Source organism: Mustela putorius, unplaced genomic scaffold (assembly GCF_011764305.1).
Source record: "Mustela putorius furo isolate JIRA1106 unplaced genomic scaffold, ASM1176430v1.1 tig00000139_pilon_pilon_pilon, whole genome shotgun sequence".
Taxonomy (NCBI): Eukaryota; Metazoa; Chordata; class Mammalia; order Carnivora; family Mustelidae; genus Mustela; species Mustela putorius.
In genome coordinates this window covers 11,336,803-11,359,505 of record NW_025421293.1, presented here as the reverse complement: position 1 = coordinate 11,359,505, position 22,703 = coordinate 11,336,803, and the positions used below count along the sequence as shown (strand labels likewise).

Sequence of the window (22,703 nt, the reverse complement as noted above, 5' to 3'; positions counted from 1 at the left end):
GTCAACGTTCCTTGCATTTCGGCAGAAACTCAAAAATCAGGCAGGGAAATGAGAAAGTTCTACAGTGGGGACCAAAGGAAGGCTTCCAATATGCCTTCATTGGAGGCTGGTGGCAGCAGAAGGCTGGAGGCTAGCACGGGCAGTGAGGCATCCTGTGTGATGGGTTAGCGGTGTATAATCGATTTTTTCCTCCCCTCTGGTTGATCCCGAGTTAGAAGCGAGGATGAACTTTAGGAAAGCTGTCAGTTATTGATGGAAGTCCTCATTGTTTGGGGCTGTTACAGAAGGGATTGTTCAGCTTCCGGGACTGTGGCTGGAGATTTGCAATCTGGCTCCCAGCGTTGTTCACTGCGGACAAGGGAGCTGGTTTCTGGGGAGGGTGCGCTGCTGGTAGGTCAGAGTCCCTTCTCGGTCCCTGGTCCCGACTGTTGTGCACTTGTATATTCAGTATCTCCTATGCATAACCTCAGGACCGCCTTATTCCACCATGAGCTGCAGACAGAATAGTTAGGCAAGGGTTCCCTGAGACCTGAGAATTATTTCAAGGGTTCCTCCAGAGGGAAAATATTGAGAAAGGCTGCCTCTGATTCCTCATCTGTGAAATGGGGGATAATGATACCTATTTCGGGACTCTCAGGAGGACTGAAGGATAGGAGTGGTTTTTGTTTGTTTGTTTATTTGCTTTTACAAAATCAAGTGCCCGACATGGAGCCCCTCAGGTGGTAGTAGACTTCTGGGGAGGTGGTATACGGACAAGCCCAGGTTGGCGCCCAAAGAGGGGGCCAAGGGGGGACAGCCATAACCCATCCCTCAACAGGGCACAGGACTGGGGACTGCCCGGATCCGATCCGGTGGGAAGACCCTAGGGCGACTGCCGCCGGCAACAATGTGAGAGAGGGTGCATTCACTCACATCCCGGGGGACCACTGGGGTGGCCCCCGCGCCATGCCCGCCCACCCACAGCCGCGACTCCGTGGCGGGAAATGTGTGGACCGCCGGCCGGAAGTACCTCACCGTGGAGGCTCCCGGGAATTGTAGTTTCCTCCAGTCCAGGGGCATCTCGGCTGTGTCTGGAGGTCTCCGAGAGTGTTGTGCGCACTTCCGGACCTCAGGCTGGGCTCGCGGTGGTCAGCACCTTGGACCTGGCTGGTCCTGAGACCCCCGCGGCATCTGGGACTGGCTATTCCCTCCGCCTGAGCGGTAGAGAGGGCACGTGTGGCAGAGCCACGGCTGCAGAGCTGGCGGATGCTGGGAGGGGTGCTGTGCTGGGTGGCGGGTGGCGGGTGGCGGGCGGGGGGGGGGGGGGTCCGGTGGGCGGCTCCGTCTGACGTCTACTGGGGAGGGTCGGGGTTCCTGTCTGGTTTGGGGCGGGGGCCGTGGGCAGGCTTGTCTCACTGCTTTTCTGCCGTCCTGCAGCCAAGCCTCGTTGGAGCCCACGGTCCGCAGGGGGCTTGGTGCGGTGGACCCAGTGACAGCCGTGGCCCTGGTGAGCTGGGGGGCAGCTCTCCCCCCAATGGTCACCTCTCTTTCCCAACGGTGGATTTGTTTCCATCCCTTGACCTGGAGCTTCTCTGCCCATCCAGGTCCCTGAACTCCGCTGGTGTGGCCCGGCCTCCCGTGGCTGAGGAGGGACTGTTGAGGAAGGAAGCCCCTCCTGTCCGACCTACCCTCACTCCTTCGGACCCCACGTTGCAGCCAACGGTAGGCTCTGAGCTATGAGGGCAAGGAAGGAAGGATGTGAAATGATTGGTACTTCATGGATCTGCAGTGTCAGTCTTCATCTGACAAACATTTGTTGAGTGGGACAGGCACTGGGGAAGCACTGAGCCCCATCTTTGGCTAGAACCCTATAGAGGTGTCCGTCCTGTGAACAGATAAGGGCCACCAAAGTGTGGGTGCTCTGATAGTTATCCCTACTGGATGAAGGGACCCCCAGGCAGGAGGTCAGTTCCTGCTAGGGGAGGCATGACTGAGTATCCGACTTGAAATAAGGTCTCCATAGGTGACAGGGGGCAAAAGGATTAGGGGTAGGGAACAGTCTATGCAAAGGTAAGAGGCCCCCATGAAGCGTGCAGGTAACTGCTGGATTTTGGAAGAGCCTGGAAGAGCCTGGGGGCAGTGTGGTGAGGCTGGAGGCTGGAGGTGGTTTCGGGGAGCATATCAAGCTGAGCTAGGGGTACGGACTGGGTTCCATTAGCATCTGAAGTATTTTAGGCAAGGCAGTGGTGTGATGAAATTTCTCTTTTGGTGTGAATATGACCAGCAGTGAGTAGAGTTGATGTGGACTGAGCTAAGGGGGCAGGAAAAGTGAGTGGAGGAAGCCAGGCCAGCGCTGGCGAGGGGGAGAGAAGCGGGGTGTGTGAGTGCATCTGACTGCAGAGTGTCAAAGAAGGCAGGAGGCAGACACGGTTCAGTGTAGACGGTTCTTTCCCCACACTCCACGAGGAGAGGTAGAGCCACAGTGGGGGTACCCGGAGATGCAGAGATGGGGCTGGATCTGTCGTTGTTCTTTGAGACTTTTTTGCTCAAGATACAGGACACACTTGAGCCGGGGCGGCTCACACACTTGAGAGGGGGTGAAGCGAAACCGGTTCTATAGTTCTGCGTCTTGATGAGGCTTATCAGTTGTTTCCATCATGACTTGGATTTGGATCTTCTTGAAGGAGGTTTTCTTCTATCACAGCCCATGATCTTTTCTTAACTGTGTTCAGCTAGTCCCGTTAGAAAAGATCTCACGTAAAGTGAGAAAAGAAGGAAACTTTTTGCAGTCATCATTTAGACGGAGGAGATGTGAAAAGTTTGTTTGCTTTGGATTTTCTAAAGATCTAAAACCTTATAAGTACCATTGGAGCTATTTTATTATCCCCCCTCATTCCGTTTCTCTTCCTCTCTGGGTAACAACCCCTGAGATCGCTTTATTCTTACATGTTATTTACTTATTAGATGTGAATGTGGTCGTGAACAACATATTGTGTTGTGAGTTCATTACCTTTGCCTGTATTTCTTTGGCTGTGTCTCTTTCTCGTTTATTTTTAGGTTTTTTTTTTCATATATTCCAGATATAAATCCATTTATGGCTTATGCATGTTGCAAAAATCTTGACTAGATTTTTTTATTGAGACTGGTGTTTCCTTGATGGGTCTATTTCCGAGTGCCCATCCATTTTACTTAATGTTTAGTGGTGGTGGTTGGTTTTTTTTTTTTTTCCAGTTTTCTGTTGCTTTGTCAATTTTGGGACTTGATATTTTTCTAGGAAACTGTCCAGTTTAATTTCCGATTTATGGCATTACATTGTCTTTAGTGATCTTCTAACTTAAAGATATATCTGCTGTATCTGAAATTTGTCTTTTTTTCATGTCTAAAAATTGGATTTTTGCCTCCTCTTGTTTTCTTGATCAATGGTGCTCAAACTTAGTCTATTTTATTAGTTTAAAACATAAACCAGTTATGTTACTAGTTTTAATCTTTTCGAAGAATGGATTGTATTTTCTTCTTCACGGTTTTTTATTTGGGCAGAACTTCAGAAGTAAAGAAAAGTCACAATGGTAGAATGTACAGAGAATTCCTAAACACTTTTCATCTGAATTTCCTGAATGTGAGCATTTTACCACATTTGTGAAGGGGGCTTGAGGGATTTCAGGGCCGATTAAAGAAAAAGATACGTGACCAGGAGCACACACAAGCTTTATTTAAGCATGCAAGTGAGGGTGAGGTCCCTCACAGCATGAGACCATCCAGAGGTTAGGGCCCAGGGGTCCCCTTCCCAGAAGGGAGGAGGACAAGGATACCCCTGGGTATCTCTGGCTCAGAGGTTCTTGGGGTCTCTCTAGCCACATGGTGTATGTTATCTCTGGCTACCTGATGCTGGCTACAGATGCATGGGGTAGGCAAAGCAGGCAGCTCTAAACGACTAAAAATCTGTTTCTATTTGGCTTGTTTTTAACACGACTGCACATTAACATTGGAGTTTGGTGCTGCTGGTCTTTTGAGCTGCTGGTCTCAGCCTGCTAGGGTCCACTCCACAGAGGCCATCATTGAATCATTCATAGACAACTTGCTTTCTCCTTTTTTTTCCTCTCTCCTCCATACCTATGCATGTGGGTACACACTTCGTGTGAGTTTCCCAAAAACAAGGCCATTGTGTCGCGCAGCCACAGGATAAGGATCAACAACACCGGGAAATTAGCACTGATACAGTACTGCTGTCCACAGATCTTACTCCCAATTTGCACCCGTCGCCTCAGAAAGACCCTTTCTGACTCCAGGAGATCTCCAATCATGCGCCGCTTTTATCCCCTCAGTGTCCCTTTGTCGTCTTTTCTCTGGAACAGTTCCGCAGTCTTTCCTGGTCTTCAATAGAATAGCAATTTTGACGAATCCAGGCCAGTTGTTTTGTGGAATGTTCCTCAGTGTAGTTTTGTTGAATGTCTCACCATGATTGCATTCAGGTAATACACTGGTGGCAGGATTTTTTTTTTTTTAAGCCGTTCTATTATTTCTTTGATTTCCTCTTTTTAAAATCTCTGCTCAAAAAAAAAAAAAAAAAAATCTCTTCTCATACTTGTTTCTTTTATGGCTTTTGGGTTTACATTTTTCTGTGTGGGCCTCCTGCGATGCATATCATTAATTTTCCATTTTTATCTAATGAGTATCAAGGCTTTAATTTTTTGTTAAAGTATCCTAGGGCTGTACTTTTTTTTTTTTTTTTTTTGAAGTGTGTCTTTGTAACTATGTCTCCATTTTGATGTGTAATATTTTTGCAGTCATTGTTATAAATAATTCTGCATTCTTATTATTTTCCGGTTGTATTGCTTTTTGGTTTAGAGAGTGGCATCTATGCAATATTCATTTTTAACATATTTATCGAAGTTTATTCTTAGCTTTTTTAGGTCAGTTTTTATAACTATCCCAGATGTGCTTAAAAAGAATTTATGTTCTCTTGTCATCAAGTGCATTCTGTCCGATCCCATAGGTCAGGTTTTTAAATTGTTAACCAAATGTTGTATACGCTTGCTATTTATTTTTTGTATCCAGAATCTTCATTTCTAAAAACACGTGCTAGAATCTTTTCACTATAATAGGGGATTTGTTGGTTTCCCCTGCGTGTTTCACGTGTGCTTGGGCTACATATGCTTCCCATCCGTGTGTTTGTGTGCCCAGACCCAAGATCAAGTTGGCTTCTGGCCCTTGCTATGTCTCTGCAGTGGGTGTCTCTGCAGTGGGTGTCTCTCTTGCTTTTTGTAATTTTTTTTTCTTTTTTTAAATGAATGCGGGGCATTGTTGGGCGGGGGGAGTGGAGACCTCTGCTCCCCTGTTGCTGTACGTGGGGCTTGGAGGCTGGAGGGTGGTCTCTGCAGGACTGGTTAGGAGGGGACAGGGCTGGCATTTCCTGTTGCTCTGGTTACGGTCTGGCCGTGGCCTCGCTCCATGCCTCGGGTGGGCTGCTCACTGTCCCTGCTGTCACTTTCTCTCCGTGCTGATGCTGGCCTAGTTCCACCTAGCTGGTGGACTCAGGTCCCTGAGTCGAGGTTCTGGCACCTTGTCAGGGCTGCTGCCCTTCCCTCTGGAGTAGGAGCCTAGGACACATGCCTGCTCCGTTCCCACTGGGGAGTTTTTTCCCCCCCTTTTCCCTGTCAGGAGCTGGCAGTCTCACCTGTGCTCGGGAAGCAACAGGTTTTGTTGCCCTTCCCTTGGCACAGTGTAAAGCTTTGTTCCTCAGAAGTTTCTGGAAGGATGGGGCTTCCCCGTGTTTTCCACAATGGCAGCCATTCTGCTCCTCCAGACCTTCGCTACCCAGGGAGTCTCTCTGTGGTCTCATGCCGAACCCTAAACTTTCTCCTGAGCCCCCCGCAGAGGGCTGGGTCCCAGATGACCCCACACCCAGTGATTTAAAGCAACACCCACTGTCACCTCGCAGCTCTGTCCAGTCCAGAGGGAACGTGACTGACGGTGACTCCATTCAGGTCTTCCAAGGCCAGAATCAAAGTGTGGGACCGTGGGCCTCTTCCCCGAGGCACTTAGGGTACAGTCTGTTCACAGGGGTCAGCAGACCCCGGTGGTTTGAGGCCCAGGGCTCCGGATTCCCGGCTTGCTGTCAGCTGAGGTTTCTCTCGGCTCTTCACATGGGGTGGCGTGGGGTCCTTCTTGTGTTTCCACTTCTCTGCCCCCAGACAGAGGTGGATGTCCTGCCGATGTTCTCACGTGAGTCTCACCACGCTGTCTGTCTATTTGCAGGTGTTCGTAGCGTCTTGGCAAAGACTAAGCATCAGGCTGGGACCGGGTGGCTCAGTCTGCACATTCCAGCTCCTTTCTACCCCCAGACTGCCTGGAAGCAGGAGCTGAGCCTCCACCCCACGGTAAGTTCTCAGCAGGAGAGCAGAGCTTTGCCAGTCCTCAAGCCCCAGGCACCCCACCAATAGGATAATTCTTGTAAAGGTGACCCGGGGAGCAGCAATCTACTTTGGAAGCAGGGCACCCTCTCTGAGCTCCCCCTTAGAGCTTAGGGCTGAAGCTGGAGGTCCACGCAGTACAGGGCACATTCCCCCCAGGAAAGCGTCCCTAAAACAGCCGAGGACCTGCTTGCGGACTGTGAATTTGGGGGAATGCCATCGTATCAGGGGATCATCTAGGATTTGGTTTAGGGGAAGGTTTGCTAGCCGGAGAGGGATTCCCTGCTTTAGGGTATGAGAAACAGGAGCAAGAGAAGGGATCCCCGCGACTCTTGGAGGATGCCCCCCCCCCGCCCTGATCTCTCTACACGCAGGTGCATTCACTGTCCCTCTGTCCTGCCCGCGCCCCCTGCCCACCCCCATCCCCACTGCCCTGCACTCCACTCGTGAGACGTAGACCCTCCTCGTATAGTCAAGGCATAGAAGTTGTTTTCTTAACCTAAGAGTATTTCATTTTTCCTTCTCATGTTAAAGACGAAAGAAAATGCGCGTGAGAGCGGTGTTCAGAGCCGCCCAGCTCTCTAGAGGCCGAGCCAGCTCTAGCGCCCAGGGCTCCCGTCCGCCAGGCGGCGGCTTCCTCCCGTGCGCCCGCCTCGGGTCATCGCTAAAACCCGCCCCTTCCCACCTTCCACCCCTTCAGACCCTCCCACGGATTTCCTCTCCTCCAGGGGAAGGACTCTGATAGGCGGTCATGGAGAGAACACCCAGTAAGATGATATATTTTTATGAAATATTGAAATATTGAACAGTGAGCATATGTCGATTGTCTTAATTAGTTAAATATTAGTTAAATGCCACGGTTTCAAAACGGAGCCAACCACGCGAGGGTCACTGTTGTTAACATTGTGTGTGTTTTGTGCAGAATTTTTTTCTTCATATGTTTTTACAAAAACCCACTCTACAGGCTAAAATGGGATGTGCACAAACAGGAGAGAGAGGAGTGTCCCCTCTGACCAGGGTTTTGGACCCACACTCTTGGGTCTGCATTCCTGTCCTCACTTCCCTGGGGGCGCCAGGACAAAGTACTCCAGACAGGGGCGGCTTGAAGCTCAAGCTTCAAGCTTGAGATCTGTCTCAGCTCCGGTTGATCTGTCTCAGCTCAGGTTGGGCTGGGGCTGGTTCCTTCCGAGGCCATGCTGGGGCACCTGCTCCGGGCCTCCCCCCTGCTTCTGGGGGCTTGCCAGCAGTCCTTGGCATTTCTGCCTTCATCTTCTCTGATGTTCTTCCTGTGTCCAGTTTTCCCTTTTCACAAGCATGCCAGTCCCCCTGGGTTGGGGCACCCTCTATCATCATCTGCAAAGACTCTATCTCTAAATTAGGTCACATTCAGAGACACCGAGGGCTTGGATCCCCGGCATATCTTCTTGGGGGACAGAGTTCAACTCAGAACACGTCCCTGCCAGAGGAGCTCTCTGGTAACCCAGAGTGGTTCAGTCACTCTTCAGCTGGCTGCTGTTGGTCTAGTGCACAGCTCACTCTCCCGTCCAGTTCTGAGCTTCCCCTGCTCCCTGCTGCGGGGCTGCAGGTCTTCATTCCCCAGATGGAAGGCCTGTGATTGCTTCTGTCTCTGCTCTTCCTTAACCCTTCGTTCTCCTCATCGGACTGCTTCTTTCTCCACCGGGGGCAGGCCAGGAGGAGGGGAAAGTAGCACAGATGTCTCCTTGCTTGGTTCTCTTGGTAGCTTCCCCTGCCTAGCTGGCTGCCCTCTGTCATGCTGGAGGCCACCTGATGGCCTTTTGAGGGTGCAGAGCTTGTGATACCAGCCTGGACTTTCTGGCAGACCTCAGTGCCCAGCCCCAGCTCCTGGCTCAGTGGTCCTTCTTCTCTGTGTCCTTGCAGTAGAATTCACGCCCACCTACCTTCCTACCCTCCAAGGGCCCCCAGGAACTCTCGCATCCTGGTTCCAACACATGGAGGCTGGGCACGGGGGCTCCTGGTCCTGCCCCCTCTCTTCACCTGATCACCATTGCTGGCCTCTAACTTGCTGGCCTCTAACTTCTGAGTTCCTTGGTTGCAAGGCTCACTCTTGCTGCTGGGATCCTGCATGCACACAGCTGTCCCCGGAGAGCACGCCCCCCATTGTCTGCTGAACTACCATGTGCCCCAGAGTTCTGCACCTGGGCACACATCCAGCCCATGGGGGTGCAATTTTACCCCCTTACTTTTTGCAGGCTCCCTTTGGTTCTTTTGTAACCACCCCCCTTGGCATGGGAAGGAAGCAAAACCCCACGTACACCTTCAGTAGACACCTCTCCTTCGCCATTCCTTCTCCAAAGGGAGGCGTCTGTCAGGTTGGGTCTAGCAGCTTCCCTGGAGAATTTGGGGTGTTTGGGAATTTAGCTGAAACTCCAGGGACCTGGGAAAATCCCATCTATCTACCTGATACCCATCTGTGAATCGCGTGTTTATGGATTACATAGCCTCCTTTTTTTCCTTCCCCCACTTACTGGTCTAGCCAGAAGCGATTTCCATGTCTGATAGTTTCTTGTATGATAGTTTCAATTGATTCGTCGCATGGCATGTTTGAAGTGTATCCAACTTGACTGACTAATCTCTTATTTTTAAAAATGTAGGTAGTCTCTAATTAAAACCAAAACACCTTCAGAATTCTTTACGGAGTTTCTGTAACCCTAGAGTTTTAGTGTCTCTGCAGACTTCTCGGACCCAACTCCCATGTGTCTCTGTCCCGAGTAGGAACATACGTAAGATCAACCTCGTGTGTGTTCAGGAGAGAGATAGGTGTGGGGTCCAGTTGACGCTTCCAGCCACAGTAAATTTGCTCCTGAACCTTCGTGTTCCTGTTCCCTGGCAAAATGAGGAAAGGAGGAGAGGGCTCAGGAGAAGCCGTCAGATCTTGCCCCATACTTGGTAAGTGGCAGAGCCAGACCGAGACTGCTTCCCGGGCAGAAGTCAGCACAGATGAGCCAGGGCGGCTGTGATGAGGAGCGACAGCGGACAGACCGCCGGTGCGGGAGGAGGCGCGCGCGCGGAGCCCCGCAGGTCCGGGGAGGGGCCGGAGGGCCGCGGCTCCTCGCCCCCCGCCCGCCCTAGCTGAACTCCATTTAATGGACTCTGCCTTCAGGAACCCATTTTTATATTTTCCTGGGAGTGGTCCTCCAGGCCTGCCAGGGGCAGGCCTGGTGACGAGCTTTGGGTTAGAAGCTTAGTAGACAACAGATGTTTTAAAAGTAAGGTTTATATACGAAGTGCCTGTTAGTCATAGAAAAAGTTAGGAGATTCATCTAAGGACAAAGAAAGTATTTTATAAAGTGGTCGTGACCCAACTGCCCAGAGCTAACCACTAGCGTTTTTGTCTTACATCACTTCAGAGATTGTTCTGCGTGAACATGTCTGTGTGTGCATGCGTCTGTGTGTGTGTGTGGGATCCAATAGTTTCCGGCCACCTTTTTTTTTTTTTTTTCAGTGATGAGTACGCTGTCGCTAAAATAGTTTTCCATGATTTTATTTTCATAAGTTACATAGCGGGTTCATTTCCCTTTGGAGGTAAGGTAGTGTGTTTACTCAGCCTCCTTCGTTGGTTGTTATTTTCTCTTTTATTTCGGACTTTTAACAAAATGTAATACGTATCTTGGCACCTAACTCTTCGCCTACACTCGTGACTGTTGCGTCAGAATAAATTTCTATGAATTAATTTCTGGGGAGCGAGGGGAGGGGTTAGTAAGTGGCTCACTGGTGACTGAAACACAGATACATATGTGGATTAAGTAGAGAAGTCGAGAGTGGACCCCCACAAGGTGGGGTCCCTCATCACACGCCAAGGCGAGGGCATTGTGTGGTGGCGGGGTCCTTGGGGAGGACCTGTCCTCCCCCTGTTCCTGCAGCGAGCTTGGCCTCTCACGTGCTCTCCTGTCCCCACCCCGTCTCTGCTTCCACAGGTGTCTGCTTTTCCCGGCCCATCAGGGAAGGATCATGTACCCGGTGAGTAGGGCATTTCTTTTATTTATTTGTTTTATATTTATTTATTTGATAGAGCGAGAGCACGAGCAGGAGGAAGGGCAGAGGGAGAGGGAGAAGCAGACTCCCTGCTGAGTGGAGAGCCTGATGTGGGGCTCGATCCCACGACCCTGAGATCACGACCTGAGCTGAAATCAGGAGTCAGAGGCTTAACTGACTGTGCCCACCCCCAGTTGCCCTATGGCATTTCTTTATACTCCACTTCGCTTTACTGGGCGGGTTTAGGGATGCTTCTAAGAATGCATCCAGTAAAAACAACGTGAACAGGACCCAAGGTCACTGAAGATGGGAAATGAGTAGAGGGAGGCGGCCCTGGGCAGGGCCGGGTGGATAGTTAGGAGCAGCCCTATAAACTTGTGTCTGACATTGCCGGCGCTTGGAAAAGGTGGATTCCGTCCAATGTATGACTTGTGTTGTCTGCTTGGGACTGGCATGTCAACTTCTTAGAGGAAATAAAGCTGTTTTCGGTACTGAGGAGTTCACGTGACGGGCCATGGCGTGAGCAGGTAGGTCCTCTGTAATGACCACACTGTGGCAGACGCACCAGCAAAGCTTCTGCGACTTTTCCCCCAACTAAACAGTGGGTCTTCCATCAGTGTGGAAATCTGTGATTGCGGTTGCTTAAGGAATCAAAATTCGCACTTCTATGTAAACAGCCTGGTGCTGTCAGACTGACCTAGCGGAGACATGGCCTTGTGCAGAGGAAGGAACCAGTCCCATGTTCTGCAAATTCTTTCTCATAGTAAGTTTGGACACAGATGGAGAGTGAACAGCTCAGTTTCAGCCTTTGGCAGGAGCGTGGAGGGAAGATGGTTAGAGCTCTCCTGGCCTTTTCTCCTGGGCTCTGAGGTTCCTCTTTTCATGACTTAGACCTCACACATCTGCCCTTGGCCCCCCCTTTCTTACGGGGTCACTGTGATCTTCAGATGTCAGTGACGTTGTCTGCTCCTAGCCTGTCTGTGTTCTCTAATTAGTCACGACGGTCCCTCTCCTTACCCCGGATGCAGGAACTTGTGAACAGGAAGTATGCTGGCCAGAATCCATGTTTCAAGAGCCAGAAACCCAGCTAGAACTAGTCTAGAACTAGGCAATACCTAGACCATGGGAGGAGCAGGTGTGCAGCCAGGACTCAGAGGCTGTCACATCGAAGAACGCAGGTGTCGCCTGGAGACTTTCTGGCCCCTTGCCTCTGCGTCTGTGACTTCCTTCTCATACACCAACATCCTCCATGAGGCCGGAAGTAGGCATGGCCCACACCCCACCCCCAGGAGTTCTGCCAGATATAGGAACCTAGTCCCCTCCCAGAGCCAGTTTGCGTGGTCTTTGGGAGAAACTCAGACTGGCCAAGCTTAGCCCACGTCTAGGGCTGAGAGGCTGGGTCAGCGGTGGGGTGCCCCCAGGAGCACCACCTGCTCGGGGTGGACGCAAAGGAAGCCTGCTAGCCCAGGAGGGAGCTGAGGCCTCGTGGACGAACATTACACGCAGTATAGTAAGGATACAGTGGAGGATGGTTAACTACAGAGCCTTGGCCGTGCAGTAGATCTTCAGATCTTATTCATCTTTTGTAACAAACACTGAACCCTTAACCAGCACCTCCCCATTTCCCTGCCCCCCCCCCCCAGCCCCCGGTACCCTCCATGCTACTCTCTATTCTAGGAGTTTGGCCATTCTAGAGCCCTCATTAAAGTAGGATCGTGCAGTGTCTGTGCTCCTATGTCTGGCCTGTTTCATTCTGCATAATGTCCTCCAGGTTCATCCGTGTTGTCCAAAATGAAGGCATGTCCTTCTCTCTCATGGCCAATATTCCGTAGTATGTGTACACCACATGGTCCGTTCATCCACTGATGGACACTTAGGCGGGTTCCATCTCTAAGCTCCTGTGAACGATGCTGCAGGAGGCATGAGAATTCAGGTATCTCCTTGAGACCCACACTTCATAAGATCACATCCTCTTCAAGCACAGAAACATTCATTTCTTCCTTTCTGATTTGGATGCCTTTTATTTCTTTTTCTTGTCCGATTGCTCTGGCCAGACTTCTAGTACTGGGTTGAACAGGAGACGTGAGAATGGGCCTCTTTGCCTTGTTCCAGGTCTTAGATGGAAAGCTTTCCCCACTGAATGTGATATTAGCTCAGGGATTTTCATAAATGGCCTTTATTGCGTTGAGGTGAGTTCTTCCTATTTCCTCAGTTTGCTGAGAGCTTTTAATCATGAAGGGTGTTGAAGTTTGCGAAATGCTTTTTGTGCAGCTGTTGAGTGGATTTTGTGATCTTTATTCTTTGTTCTGTTAATGTGGTGTCGCGATTGGATTTTCATGTGTTGAACCATCCTTGCATCCCAGGGATTAAATCCTACTTGGTCCTGGTGTCTGATCCTTTTACTGAGTTGTTGAATTTGATGCGCTGATATTTTGGTGAAGGTTTTTACATCTATATTTATCAGGGTTATTGGCCTGTAGTTTTCTTTTTGTGTGAGGTCTTTAGTTTTGATATCCGAGTAATGCTGGCCTTGTAGAAGGAATTTGAAGGTGTTCCCTCTCTTTCTGTTTTTTTTTTGGGGGGGGGAGCCAGATTTTAAGAAGGATTGGTATTAATTATTGTTTAAATTTTTGGCAGAATTCACCCTTGAAATCCTGGGCTTTTCTTTGTTAGGAGTGTTTTGGTTACTTCTTCATTCTTTTTTTGTGTGTGTGTCTGGTATGCCCAGGCTTTCTGTATCTTCTTGATTCAGTATTGGTAAGTTGTACTTTTTTTCTTTTTTTTTAGAATTGTGTTCATTTTTTTTCTAGGTTGTCCAGTTTGTAAGCATAGAATTGTGTATCATAGTTTTTTGGAACTTTTTATTTCTCTGGCGTCAACTGTAGTGTCTCCTCTTTCATTTCGGATTTTATTTATTCCAGTCTTCTCATTTTATTTTCTTAGTCTAGCCTAAGGCTTTGTCAATTTTATTATTTCACAAAACCAACTCTTAGTTTTATTTTGTTTCTATTATTTTCTCTTCCCTATTTCATTTATTTCTGCTCTAAACTTTATTATTTCCTTCTGCCAATTTAGGACTTAATTCTTCTTTTTCTAGAGGTACGAATTTAGATTGTTTGAGATTTTTTTCTCTTTTTTGATGTAGACGTTCATTTCTACAAAATTCTCTTACTGATGCTTTTGCTGTATCCCTTAAGTTTTGGTCTTTTGTGTTTTCATCAGTCTTAAGATATTTCATAATTTCCTTTTTGATTTCTTCTGGACCCAATGGTGTTTAAGAATGTGTTGTTTAATTTCCAATAATTTAAAATTTCCCCCTTTTCTATTATTGATTTCTATTTCATTTCATTGTGACTAGAAAGGATATTTGGAACAATTTTGGTCTTCTTAAATTTAAGACTTGCTTTGTGATCTTGTCTGTGATCCATGCTGGAAAACATTCTGTGTGCTCTTGACAAGAATGAGTATTCTGTTGCTGTTCGGTAGAATGTTCTATAGATACCTCTTGCAGCTATTTGGTCTATAGTATTGTTCATGTCTGCTGTTTTCTTGTTGATGTTCTGTCTAGACAATCTACCCATTATTGACAGTGGACTAGTTAAGCCCCTTACTAGTATTGTAATGCTTTCTGTTTCTCCCTTGTGATTTGTCAATGTTTGCTTTATATATTTAGGTCCTTTGATGTTGGGTGCATATGTATTTAAAATTGTTATGTCTTCCTGTTGAATGGACCCTTTTATAGTTATAAGAGGACTTTCTTTGTCTCTTGTGACAGTATTTGACTTAAAGGCTATCTTGTCTGATACAAGTTTAACTAGACCAGCTCTCTTTTGGTTACTACTGCGTGGCATAGGACATCTTTATTCATCCCTTCACTCTTACCCAATATGTGTCCTGAAGTCTAAAGTGAGGCTCTTGCAGACAGCATATACTTGGGTCTTGTTTTTTTAACCCATTCAACCACTCTACGTGTTTTAATTTGGGGAGTTGAGTTTATTTACATTTAAAGTGATTACTGGTAGGTAAGGACTTAATATTGCCACTTTGTTCACTGTTTTCTGTTCTGTAGTTTCTTTGTTCCCCTCTTCCTCTCTTGTCTTTATTGTGGTTTGAGAATTTCTTATAGTGATATGTTTTGATTCCTTCTTCTTTATTTTTGTGTATCTATTATAGGTTTTTTTGGTGTGATTACCATGAGGCTTACACTGAATATTTCAGACTTTTAGCAGTCTCTTTTAGCCTCATAACAACTTAACTTCAATCACATATGGCAACTCTACACTTTACTTCCTCACACATTTATGCTTTGTTACTTATGTCAGATTTTACTTCCTTTTATATTGTGTTTCCATTAGTAAATCTGATTATAGTTACTATGTTTTTGCCTTTTAACTTCCATATTTGTGTTAAAAATGATTTACATATGGTTACAGTCTTACCACATTCAATATAAAATAATTTGTTGTTTTGGTCCTTAATTCATCCAGAGAGAGAAGATGAAGGAGAAGAGAGAGCCGGCCCTGTTCTGCATGTGCAGAATCTTTTTGCTCTTTTCTTGCTGCCACCTTAATTTTGACAATATCTCATGTCATTGATTGTAATTGTGCCCTAATTTTATTTACTCATTCTCTCCCAGTGATTCCCTACCTTTTTCTACATGCCACTATCTCTTGTAACTCCGCTCCTTAAATACCGTGATGGGAGTCCCTATTGCCTTGTAGGAGAAAAACCTTTTGTCTTGTGATATGTGCGCTCGCTCTCTCTCTCTCTCTCTCTCTCTCTCACACACACACACACACACACATACAATTCTACATTGACGTTCCCAAGTATTTGCAATTCTACATTGACATTCCTAAGTAACTGCAATTCCTACCAGATTTTTTTGTGATGCCTTGCTTTTGCTTGTGCCATGCCTCTTGATAGGAAATACCTTCAGGGGTAGCACATCAGAATGTGCTGTTCATCTTTCATGATTCTGCACAAAGGTACCCTCCAGTGAAGCTTAACTTGACATCAGACATTTGACTGCTGTCTTTGTTCTGTCCTTAACATATTTCCATCATAGCCATATGGAAGTCTTAGGTTTATCTCGCTCCACCAGACTCCAGAAGCCGTCAGAGCAAGAGTAATGCTGTGTTCAGCTTTCAACCCCAAGCACCAAGCAGAATGCTATTAACCTACCAAACGCACTGCATGAATGAATGCATGAATAGAGATCCAGAAGCGAGATCTTTTCTAATGAGCTTTTTCTTCTCTTCCTCAAAATATAGTACAGAGTTAGGGGCATGTTAATTTCCCATATCACTTAACATGGGGAAACCTGACATCAAAAGTGTTAACACCCATCATTGCTACACCTTTGCCATGGTGCTCTGTGCCGAGCATTCCAGATTAATCAGGAACGTGTTGTTCCAGCGGTCGTTGTCATTCAGAGACGTGGCTGTGGGCTTCACCCGGAAGGAGTGGCAGCAGCTGGACCCCACACAGAGGACGCTGTACCGGGATGTGATGCTGGAGAACTATAGCCACCTGGTCTCAGTGGGTGAGGCGAGCTTCCCGTGTTTCCCAGTTCTATCTGAGCTCCTTTCTTTTCTTGCTTATGCAAAACTTCTCAGACTAAGCATGTTTGGCCTTGGGTTTCAGTTCAGCAAGGCTCTGGCTCTCATCTCGCCCGCATTATTTGTGAATTTACCTCCCAAGTGAGATACCCATTCTTCAGCCGAGATGGAAGTGTTTGTTGAGCCACCTGAACCTTCTGCTTCCTTAGATGGCCCACGGGGCTTGGCATAGATCCTCATAACAGGGATATTTCTCATCAACAGGGTATCAGGTCACCAAACCAGCTGTGATCTCCAGGTTGGAGCAAGGGCAAGAACCATGGATGGAGGAGGAAGAAATCCTCAGATGGAGCTTTCCAGGTGAGAGAGGGCCAGCTTGCAGGGCGGGCTGGGGCGAGTGGACATCTGGTTGGTCACAGAGCTGAACTTCAGGTGGGTTTCAGGCTTCTTAAAAAGCCTTGGATCTTTGCAAGCAGTTGTGGAAGTCTTGGCCCGAGACCTTGAGTTGCCCCAAAGGACTTCCGCTACCTGCACACATCCCACGATGATACAGGATCACATTCCTTTCCCTGGGTTTTAGAGAAAGACCTATTTTTTAAAAAATTTTATTCATTTATTTGACAGACAGAAATCACAAGTAGGCGGAGAGGCAGGCAGAGAGAGAGAGAGGAGGAAGCAGGCTCCCTGCTGAGCAGAGAGCCCAATGCGGGGCTCGATCCAGGACCCTGAGATCATGACCCGAGCTGAAGGCAGAGGCTTAACCCACTGAGCCATCCAGGCACCCCAGACCTATTCTATTTTTATTCTTCTCTTTTGACCTTACTGTCCCCATCTGAGACCTTGCTTGCTCAGTTTTTCTCTAGAATCTTCAGTCTGACCCTTTCCCCCATAGTTGTGAAACAGATTTCCTCATGTTTTCAGGGATTTGTAGATCACCCCTATTTTAAAATCACTTATTTTTTTGCCACTCATTTTTATTTCATTGCCTTTTCTTTTACTGCAAAATGCCTCAGAAACTTAGTTTCTCCCTTTTATGTGACTTTAAATGACTCTTCTTTCAAAACTATGTAACATGGCTCCGTTTTCCTTAATGGATCATAAATGAAACTCCTCTCTCCCTGTCCCAGTATAATCCCAAGGGGAGAAGAGTGTTTATCTTATCTGTCCTTATTCTGTGGGACACACATGGTGGTCACTGACTCTTCCTTCCTTCTTCCTTCTGGGACCTTTTATCCTTCCAGGGTCTTTTATCAAGCATTTGTTTCAGGGCCGTTGTTATTAATCAGGGATACCCACCAGAATCACCTGGGGAGCTTTAAAAACACCCTCTGGCTGGGTCCCAACCCGGGACACTGTGATGTAGGCAGGGCGGAAGGTCAGCAGGCATTGATTTTGTCCATTAGGAGTTTGGCGGTAGGACTCAAGGAACTGCAATATTTCTAAACCAAGGAGCTCCTTGGCTGCTCTGGGACTAGGTATGAGAGGTGAACCAGCAGGTACAGTTTGTGGTTTAAAATGTAAACGAAGCTAAAAGCAAATGAGGATGCAAGCACGGGATGCAGAATCCCACATTTAAGAACCTCCGCCTGGTTGCCACAGTGACGGGGACGCCAGCAGGCCTCCTACCTTTCCAGTTTTTCTCTCATTCCCTTTTACTTGCGTGTCCTCACCTTCCCAATTGACTGTGTCAAACTCGTTAATAGCAAAGCTACATATATTTACTATCCACAGTAAACCCCTCTTTCCAGTATCCTACTTTTTCCTTTCAAAAGCCAAGGGATACGGCGCCTGGGTGGCTCAGCGGTCAGGCGTCTGACTCCTGATTTCAACTTGTGTTGTGAGATCAAGCCCTGTGTGGGGAATCTGTGCTTGGCGTGGAGTCTGCTTGGGATTCTCTCTTCCTCTCCTTCTGGCCCTCCCACTCAGGCTCACTTTAAGATAAGTAAATCTTTTTTTTTTTTTTTAAGATTTTATTTATTTGACAGAGAGAGAGATCACAAGTAGGCAGAGGCAGGCAGAGAGAGAGAGAGAGAGAGAGAGGAGGAAGCAGGCTTTAACTCACCAAGCCACCCAGGTGCCCCAAGATAAGTAAATCTTAGGAAGAAAAAAAAGCCAAGAGACTAGAATGTGTTTGTAGTAGGTTTATGATTGTGATGATTGAATCTCGGCAAAGAGGTGTGAAACCACAAAGGCAATCTTCCTCTTAAGTGTTTGTGAAATCATTTAGTTCTGGGATGTGACCCTGGAAAGATTAACAAGTTTGTGTCATTATTTTTTTCCCCTAGGAGAAAATTTGCAAGTTGACCACCCAGTAGGAAGACCACAGGAACACCAAGACCGGCTTCTGAGGCACATTGTGTTCCTAGACAAGCAAGAACCGACAAAGAAAGGGCACCACGAGCGTAACCCAATTGAAAAGACAGTCTGTCAGGACACAAACCTTGCTCCTTCAAAACAGCAGGTCCATACATGTGACTTGTGTGGAAGGAAGCTACCATGCAATGTAGACGTCAGCCCCAACGCCTACCTTGCAAGAAGGCGATTTGAGTGTGACGGACATGGGAACCTGTTTCTCTACTCCAAGCTCGAAACACCCCCTTCTGAAGGGCGGCCACGTGAGTGTGACCAGTGTCGGAAAGCCCTCCGCGAGGACCAGGCCCGGAGTGCCCGCTGGGGAGCTGGTGGCGCTGAGAGAGCCCACAGGTGCCCGCGTTGTGGGAAAGGCTTCTCCTACGAATCAGAACTCAGGACACACCTGGATGTGCACGGGGGTGAGCAGCCCCCTGCGCATGGAGCCCAGGGGCTAGGCTGCAGGGTTAGCCGGGGAGGTCACCCCAGAGAGAAACCCGGGGGCAATGGCAGTGGCGGGACGGTGCCATCACAGAAGACGAGCCTGTCATTGCCCGCCGCAGCTCTTGCAGGAGGGAAGCCGTACAAGTGCTCTGAGTGCGAGAAGACCTTCTCCCACAAGTCCCGCCTCATCGAGCATCACCGGTCCCACACCGGGGAGAAGCCCTACGGCTGCAAAGAGTGCGGGAAGTCGTTCTCGCGCAAGTCGTGCCTCATCATCCACTTCCGGACCCACACCGGGGAGAAGCCCTACGGCTGCGGCGAGTGTGGGAAAGCCTTCTTCCAGAAGTCCCACCTCATCCTGCACCAGAGGACTCACACGGGCGAGAGGCCCTACAAGTGCAGCGAGTGTGGGAAAGCCTTCTCGCAGAACTCCTGCCTCATCATACACAAGCGAACTCACATGGGCAAGAAGCCCTACGAGTGCTCCGAGTGTGGGAAGACCTTCTCCCAGAAGGCCAACCTCATCCGCCACCACAGAATCCACACCCGCGAGAAGCTGTACGGGTGAACGGAGAGCCGGGGCTTCAGCTTCCGAGTCCCGGCGTGTTGGTGGCGGTTGCACCTCTGGAGGTTGTGAGTGTGGAAAACCCTTCCGCAGGAAGTCCAGTGCTGTGGGTGTGCGGAGATGCAAACCCAGGGGAGACTGGACCAGTCAGGAGAATCAGGAAGGGCTTGTCTCTTAAAACCAGTGAACGATGCTCTAGAGCGATCTATTTTTACAGGGTATACCTCATTATAAAGTCTATCTGCATTAACTGTGGCTATAGGGCTTTGAAATCTGTGACTAAATTAAATCATTACGACAATAGGTCTAATAAACATCAGAACAATCCCAGGGGGCACATAGCGGGTCTGTTCCTGAGGATGCAGCCTAGAAAGAATCTGATTTATTTTAAGCCACGTTGGTAATTGACTGTAAGTGTGAGCTTCTCAGCTTGTCAGGCAGACACACCACCGGAGTGGATGGAGTGACCTGTACCAGGACGTCCCCCATGAAATCATGTCCTTTTGTCTCTGTGACATACTCCGTACCCAGGGCAGCAGGAGCTTATTAGGCCAGGACTCCAGACCCCACATGCCATTGCTTGCTGGATCTGAATACCAGCCATTTCCTGACCTCTCCTGATGATCTCTCCGCCCACTAGTTCATAATCAGGTTTCATATCGTGTAAGGTTAGAGCTCCCTTTCCTGGCAAAACGGTGGGCCACCTGAGGCGAAAGCCATTCCACCATAAGTGACCAGAAATGACAGCCGGTAACAGATAAGATTCTTTTAAATGCATAGGTGGGCCGACAAGAAAACTAGTGCGGTGTCCAGGTGCCAGCAAGGCAAGCTGAGCGGAGAGCCAAAGTGGCAGTGGGAGGCCAGAAGCTCGAGTTGCCCCAAGGGTTTAACTTGGTTTTTCCCAAAGCTCGGGTGTTCGAGACCAAAGAAGGACACAAGGCAAGGCTGTGGAGCACACAGGGCAAAGAGTGGGTCCTGAAGTAACTTAGAGTCAGAAATTTCTCAAGTCTGTACACGCAGGGAAAGGGGGAGGGCTAGCGAAAAGTCTCCCTTGCTCCAGAACCTTGTCTGCCTCTCCTTTGGGCCTTGATGGGGAAAGGTTGACCCCGATGATTCATGAGCTCTGACCAGCATCCTGTGTGAGTCAGAATTTGGAATTCCTCTTATTTCTGTCCTAGTCTTAAAACTAACCAGTCAGTATAGAAATTTGCCCCATTTTGAAACAGATGACAGAAGCGAGCACAATACATTTTGGAGGGGAACACCCTCAACCCACATTTGTCGGTGTTTTGACATATAAAACCCCACATGACTTCATAATCCCCAGCTACAAAACATGAAGGACCAAGCTACAGCAAGACGGACAACAGACACTCAAAATAACGTCCAGTATTTTAGGGTCATAGAAACACAAAATTCTAGAAAAATAACTATCTTCACAAATGATTTAAAGCAAAGAATGAAAACTGCAAGACAGCAAGGCACAGAGCCAGAGAGCTGGTGTCTGGCCAGGGGAGCTCACAGAGCATCTAGAAATGAGAAATACGGGCATTGCAACATGAACACCAAAATGCTGAGCGGAAAGCCCAGCAGGAGGCGATACTCAGCTGCAGAGAACGGGAACAGAGTCGAGCAAAGCAGATTCTTAGGAGTCCGTCTACAGAGAAGCATCTAGATTAAAACGCTACAAGCAAGCGGGAGTTCCTAAGAGGCAGACTACAGGAAGATGAGAAAACACGGCTCGGATTTGACAAGATGTGAGCTCACAGGCTCAGGCAGCCTGGGCCCAGGCGGGTGAACAGTAAATTCGCATCTTAGATACCCACCTGTACCTGTCAACAGCTGGCTAAGTTGCTCCGAGGTATCGCAGCTCCGCACCTAAAACATCTGGCCGAGCGGTCTGCGGGGACCCGACACTGATGCCGGCCCCCGGATCACAGCCGCAAAGCCACGAGCAAATGTGAGGTCCTGCATGCCTGCCTCCCACATCCTTGCGAACTACAGACTCCTCTGCTCGCCAGCGCTTGCGCCCCTTAGCCAAGACCCCCGTGGCGCTTACCTAAACCCAGCTTCTCTGGTTTGAATGGACCAGTGTGGTCCTAGCCTACGGGCCCTAATAAAGTTGCGTGCCCCGGGTCCAGTCTCTTTCTGCTTTCTGCCTTGATGTCCCCGTGTGGCCCCTCCAGGCCTGCTGTGTACTTCTTGCCCCACCCCCAGGGCCCCCCGTGAATAATAAATGTCTCTGTTTCCCGTTCTCCTGTGGCCTGCTGTTGAACCCACCGACCACCAGCGCTCCTCTTAACAAGTGTTAGTTCAACAAAGTCCCAACAGCTGTCCCCAGGAACAGGCAGGGAGGGTCCTAGGGGAATGCTTCTTCCTGCTTTGCTGGGTGGGCTGGTCTGTCTGGGGTCCTGCGCCTGCTGGCCTCAGTGGGCATTGCTTTGCCCCGAGGCTGCTGATCGTGCACAGTTCTTCCCATCCCAAAGGGCGAGCTGGGAAAGAAGCAACCAGAATCCTCCTGGACCCGGAAGGGCTGAGGCGGAGTCTGAGATGCTGTGGGTCTGTCTTATACCTGTTGATGCCCCAACGAGTTCCCCCAGCGGGTGCTGGGCCTCGAGTGAGCCAGCTTCCCCACTCAGCACCTGCCTGACGAGGCTCTGAGCACTTGTTGCCTGGGGTAATGGCCAGGACAGGAGTGTGGGCTATGATAGAGGGGCCCGATGTGCCCTTAGAGCACAGAGAGACTCCCCTTCCCCGCCAGCTATGCTCCCAGGTGGCCCCGGGACTCCTCATCTTACCTGGTGCCCCAGGGGCCTTCACATTCAGGGACCTGTGTGCCCTCTGTGGCTGTACACCTTGGCCCTCGACCCTGTGGGTTATTGTGGACCCCACCCCGGGCACATGGTGGCAAGGGATCTAGTGGCCTGATGCCAATGGTCCAAGCGCCCCCCTGCAAGGCCCGAGGAGGTTAGCAAGCTCCTCGCTAAAGTCAAAGCCCACAGATGAGACCCTGGGCTGGGCAGCTTGCAGGACGCTGACATGCCAGGCCTGGGGGTCGTCCTGGGACCTCTCACTGTCACGTTGCTGCAAGTTCCTCATATCCTGGGGATGCTGACGGGGACACCCCGGAGACGGAAGGGGCCATGGGGGAACAGCCACTGCAGACCTTTCCAGTAAGGGTCTGTAAGGTCAGATCGGTGGGGGATGGTGGAGAATCTGAAACGAGAAAGTGTCACGTGTCTGAAAGCTGCTAAGAGAGTAAATCTTCAACGTTCTCATCGCAAGGGGGAAAATGCGGCACATGTGAGATGATGTTAACTGTGCTTGTGATCACGTTACACTGTACGCATCTATCAAATTGTGCTGTACAACTGAGATTAC

At 49.0% G+C, this 22,703-nt stretch overlaps 1 protein-coding gene across 6 annotated transcripts; it reads left to right on the top strand.

Annotated features, from left to right (window-relative positions):
- The first annotated feature begins 1,033 nt into the window (after positions 1-1,033).
- LOC101682773 (zinc finger protein 300) lies at positions 1,034-21,576 on the top strand. Of its 6 annotated transcripts, none has more exons than XM_013047077.2 (8): positions 1,034-1,200; positions 1,417-1,486; positions 1,584-1,701; positions 6,235-6,356; positions 6,924-10,388; positions 15,822-15,948; positions 16,229-16,324; positions 18,250-21,576. In XM_013047077.2, exons 5-8 carry the CDS (start codon positions 10,380-10,382, stop codon positions 19,323-19,325), a joined length of 1,308 nt encoding a protein of 435 aa, XP_012902531.1. In that variant the 5' UTR covers positions 1,034-1,200; positions 1,417-1,486; positions 1,584-1,701; positions 6,235-6,356; positions 6,924-10,379; the 3' UTR covers positions 19,326-21,576. The 6 variants fall into 6 exon arrangements, with proteins under 6 accessions (XP_012902531.1, XP_012902534.1, XP_044931078.1 ...); XM_013047080.2 differs by lacking the exon at positions 1,034-1,200 and having other exon boundaries at positions 1,310-1,486; positions 6,924-7,156; positions 10,346-10,388; XM_045075143.1 differs by lacking the exon at positions 1,034-1,200 and having other exon boundaries at positions 1,310-1,486; positions 6,924-7,156; positions 9,144-10,388.
- The last annotated feature ends 1,127 nt before the right edge of the window (positions 21,577-22,703 follow it).